Source organism: Protomyctophum bolini (assembly GCF_963924005.1).
Source record: "Protomyctophum bolini genome assembly, chromosome: 23".
NCBI lineage: Eukaryota > Metazoa > Chordata > Actinopteri > Myctophiformes > Myctophidae > Protomyctophum > Protomyctophum bolini.
This window is the reverse complement of record NC_137884.1, coordinates 23481497-23486733: the sequence shown is the minus strand read 5'-3', so window position 1 is coordinate 23486733 and position 5237 is coordinate 23481497. Positions and strand designations below refer to the sequence as shown.

General features: G+C 44.5%; 1 protein-coding gene across 1 annotated transcript; it reads right to left on the bottom strand.

Annotated features, from left to right (window-relative positions):
* Positions 1 to 235: 235 nt before the first annotated feature.
* On the bottom strand, positions 236 to 1363 carry LOC308311238 (actin, cytoplasmic 3-like; the record flags this gene model as incomplete). The annotated part of the gene is made up of 1 exon (XM_080757887.1): positions 236 to 1363. One exon carries the CDS (start codon positions 1361 to 1363, stop codon positions 236 to 238), a length of 1128 nt encoding a protein of 375 aa, XP_080614013.1.
* Positions 1364 to 5237: the final 3874 nt, after the last annotated feature.

Here is a 5237-nt window from a genome sequence, read left to right as displayed (position 1 = left end):
AGCAATAGCCCCTAGATGACATCATATGCTGCCCACATGAGGTCAGAGGTCAACATGGGGAGCCACACTGTCGTTAGACCCAGTCTGTTTTTTGGTTTTGTTTTTGTTTGTTTTCCTCCGAGTCCAGCACCAACCGTAACTAAGCTCTGTGTGCCCGAGGGTGTGAGAACATAGCGTTGGAGCAGAGATCAGGTCCTTTGTTTCGGGGAGGGGGAAAGAGGGACAACAAGTCTATTCAGAAGCATTTGCGGTGGACGATGGAAGCGCCAGACTCGTTGTATTCCTGCTTGCTGATCCACTGCTGCTGGAAGGTGGACAGGGAGGCCAGGATGGAGCCTCCGATCCACACCGAGTACTTGCGCTCCGCCGGCGCGATGATCTTGATCTTCATGGAGGACGGCGCCAGCGTCATGAGCTCCCGCTGCATCCTGTCGTTGAGGCCCGGGTACATGGTGGAGCCTCCGGACAGCACCGTGTTGGCGTACAGGTCCTTGCGGATGTCCACGTCGCACTTCATGATGCTGTTGTAGGTGGACTCGTGGATGCCGCTCGACTCCATGCCCAGGAAGGCCGGCTGGAAGATGGCCTCGGGGCAGCGGAACCTCTCGTTGCCGATGGTGATGACCTGCCCGTCGGGCAGCTCGTAGCTCTTCTCCACGGAGGACGAGGAGGCGGAGGTGGCCAGCTCCTGCTCGAAGTCCAGGGCCACGTAGCACAGCTTCTCCTTGATGTCGCGCACGATCTCCTTCTCGGCCGTGGTGGTGAAGCAGTAGCCGCGCTCTGTGAGGATCTTCATGAGGTAGTCGGTGAGGTCGCGGCCGGCCAGGTTCAGACGCAGGATGGCGTGGGGCAGGGCGTAGCCCTCGTAGATGGGCACGGTGTGCGTCACGCCGTCCCCGGAGTCCATGACCATGCCGGTGGTGCGGCCGGAGGCGTACAGGGACAGCACGGCCTGGATGGCCACGTACATGGCGGGGGTGTTGAAGGTCTCGAACATGATCTGGGTCATCTTCTCCCGGTTGGACTTGGGGTTCAGGGGCGCCTCCGTGAGCAGCACGGGGTGCTCCTCGGGGGCGATCCTCAGCTCGTTGTAGAAGGTGTGGTTCCAGATCTTCTCCATGTCGTCCCAGTTGGTGACGATGCCGTGCTCGATGGGGTACTTCAGCGTCAGGATGCCCCTCTTGCTCTGGGCCTCGTCGCCCACGTAGCTGTCCTTCTGGCCCATGCCCACCATCACCCCCTGGTGGCGGGGGCGACCCACGATGGAGGGGAAGACGGCGCGGGGGGCGTCGTCTCCGGCGAATCCGGCTTTGAGCATGCCGGATCCATTGTCAAAAACCAGTGCGTTGATTTCACCTTCCATGCTTACAACTTTTTTAAGTGAAGGATTTATGCAGTTAAGAGGAAGTGCTTTCAACGCGGAATGACATGCCACGCGGTTTCCATTCCTTTTATATGGTTTTCACCGTGATGTCACCGTAAGGACCATCGTTCATTTGGGACGTGGCAGTGGAAGAAGTCCATATTTGGAAGGCGCATAGACAACAGGGGGAAACATGTACATCATCTGTACTAGACCGGTGCCCGGTCTAACGATGGAAGTTGGAGATCCATGCTCTATGCAATACCCATTGTACCCGTGTCAGAGTACCCGTTCCACCCATCTGTCTGTGTCCCTTTTATGCCCATATATGGATATTTCTGTATCTGTCTCTCTGTGTACCTTTATTCCTATATATGGAGTTCTGTGCCTTATCCCATTCTGACCTGAGATCAGATTCTAAAAATGTCTTCTACATCCTGACAGTTTTCTGTGTCAGTGGTTCTTCGATTTTTCAAAAATAGCAGACCTACACAAGCTCGTAGCTTTAGTGTCCCATCACAGGTTTTTATTTACAGAAGTATAAAAAGTGAGGGCCCATTGTGGCTGCCACATGACGTCAATGTTTAACTGCTGTAAACAAACATTAAAGAAGCAGATACAGAAATCTCCAAATATGGGCATAAAAAGGGACACAGACGGAGACGAGAACCGTTCGCACCACCACTACCGGGAGTGCCGTGCCCGGCCTTGAGTGGGTTGGACCCACCACGGTATGCCCAGAACCGCCACGAAAGGCCCGGGCTCTGAACAGGGCATAGTTCCCCCCCCCCCCCCCCCCCCTCGTATCTAATTATTGGACAGTATTAGGATGTTGATATTAATTTTGAATTAATCTTTAGGGCCCCAAATCACACCCTAGAAAGCACAAGTGTCCATGGTGTTTTAGGTATTATAATACTTGACATGAATAGGTCAGTATAATCAGCTTTATAATGGGTTATGATCATTAGTACTATAAGTACTTATATATATATATATATATATATAATTATAAATGTTTTTGAGAAAATTATTTTGTCTCATAAGATTTTGTATAATGCGTTATAAACCTGGAATACATAGCAAGTTATGAAGTATTATAATACTTGATATTATAAGTCATTATGATAAAGTTTATAATGTGTTATGATTACGCTTATAAAGTATAATGATTATTTATCAGCACCTATAAATATAATATAAGTGCTGGTCAATATTGATGGCATCAGGGATCTCCATCCCTGATGATGTCACGTGCCCGACCAACACACAAACTGACGGGAAATGCACAATCCCATAGTTAACCCATTCTGAACGGGAACCCGTTTTGGTGTTAAAAATGTTATGCTTTAGATATTGAAAAATAGCAGATCTACAAGCTCTTAGCGCGCCACCGAGTGGCGCGCTAAGAGCTTGTAGTTCTGCTATTTTTGAAAAATCGACTGAACGACTGACATTTTTATAGAATCTGATCTCAGGTCAGAATGGGTTAATCAGACCAGTGTGTGTCCAGTGGAAAACCTCGTATGAATCTGATCTCAGGTCAGAATGGGTTAACTGCAACTGCGACTCGCAACAAGTATAGAGATGGACATGAAAACATGGTGGTATATAGCCTATAAACGTCGCCTTATGTATATAGGCCTACTTATACCGACAATATGCATATCAAATATGCATGGCTACTGTATACATGATTGCATATTTCTGTATTCTTGGTTTGTCTCATGCTAAAATCTGCTGATGTAATTGTTTTTATTTTTTGTCTAACTAGGTCTGGAAATGTGGTTTTGTAAACAAGAAAATTACTCTTCAAATAGGGTATGGCTATAGGCATAATAATAAAGCCTACACGTTCTCAGACCTAAAGAGGAAAAGAATAAGCTTTTGTTTGATTCGAGAGTATTTTATTTGGACAAAAAACACAAGCCAGAAAACACCATCATAATAAAAACTACTCTTGGAAAAAACAAACAAAAATAACAACAGGTGCCAAAACAAGAAAACAGTTCTGACAGGTAGGAAAAGTGCATCAGTGAATTCAGTTTCCCCATAATAGCGACAATCAACAAGTTCCAGAAATGGAGGAAGAACCAATCCTGGCCTGAAGGTAGCCGTTGTGTTAGAAACGTCAAAGTCTATGAGGAGACAATGGGGGTGTATTTTGTCATAAAGGTCAACAAAATGGACCTCCAAAGTCCAAACTTATGTAGTCCAACTATGTCTCTCTCATAGACTGTAAAAAAAAAAATGAAGATCTCTCTCAACATGTCACTCAAACAAGATTGTAGAGTGACATCTGGTGGTCTGACAAAGTAATGACATGGCCTTAAATCAGACTTCGCATAAACTAGAGCATGGAGTTCTTGACATTTAGCAGAGACTTGCTCACATTGTGTGGATTTATTGTGTTAACCCATTCTGAACGGGAACCCATTTTGGTGTTTAGCATCATGTTATGCTTTAGCTATTGAAAAATAGCAGATCTACAAGCTCGTAGCGCGCCACCGAGTGGCGCGCTACGAGCTTGTAGGTCTGCTATTTTTGAAAAATCGAAGAACGACTTGACATTTTTAGAATCTGATCTCAGGTCAGAATTGGTTCATCAGACCAGTGTGTGTCCAGTGGAAACCTCGTATGAATCTGATCTCAGGTCAGAATGGGTTAAAGCCTTTGTTTTATACAGTAAAGGTGCAACGTGTGTCTGAGAACCGACACAGAATTGTAATGAAATGATTTTGGTCATGAATGATCAATGAACTATTATCTATATAATGATCCGTCTGCTTCTTAATGTTGTATGAGCTTGTGTACTACCGTGTCACATTTTGTATGCAAGAAAAGTGTAACAAAACAATTCAGACAGTGGTGAAATTGGGACACACACAAAAAAAAAGACAAATTTTTAAGTATTTAAAACAAATACTAAATTGATGCATGTTGACCACAGAGACAAACCAGATAAGTGAATATCAGTTGAATGATATGTTTTCACAAAGGTCGGCCAAAATGTCTTTTAGGGGTAGACATTCTGTAATGATGAAGTAGATCATTACAAATATATTTACCTCTCATTCCGAGTACCAAGTGATCAGTTCAAATCAAGAGATAAAATACTTTTGAGATTGTTTTAAGTCATTTACTTCTGACCTATATTATACATTAAACTTTAATTGTAGGTCAAAAAGTGATGTTTAATCTATATGCATTCATCCCAGAAAAATACAATCTGATGATTTTTGCCTGATTTCGTGTTGATACTTTTGCAAGCTGGTGATTAAAAAAGAAAAAAAAAGAAAAATGGAAACCAAATATTGGGGCATCGTTTAAAACAATGTTTGCAGAGTAAAATTGCAAACTTTATTTTTTGTGGAGCTCCATTCAAATCTTTGGCTGAATGCAATGAGGAGCTACAGTATACATAGATGTAGAGTTTAACCCATTCTGACCGGGCACCCGTTTTGGTGTTAGCATCATGTTGTGCTTTACCTATTGAAAAATAGCAGATCTACAAGCTCATATCGCGCCACCGAGTGGCGCGATACGAGCTTGTAGGTCTGCTATTTTTGAAAAATTCGAAGAACGACTGACATTTTTAGACTCTGATCTCAGGTCAGAATGGGTTCATCAGACCAGTGTGTGTCCAGTGGAAACCTCGTGTGAATCTGATCTCAGGTCAGAATGGGTTAATTCCCCAGAGCTAGTCTTGAGTGCCATCTATGCAGGTCGAAATACTAGATCACATTTGGGCCACAAAGGATTTAACCCATTCTGACCTGAGATCAGATTCATACGAGGTTTCCACTGGACACACACTGGTCTGATGAACCCATTCTGACCTGAGATCAGATTCTAAAAATGTCAGTCGTTCTTC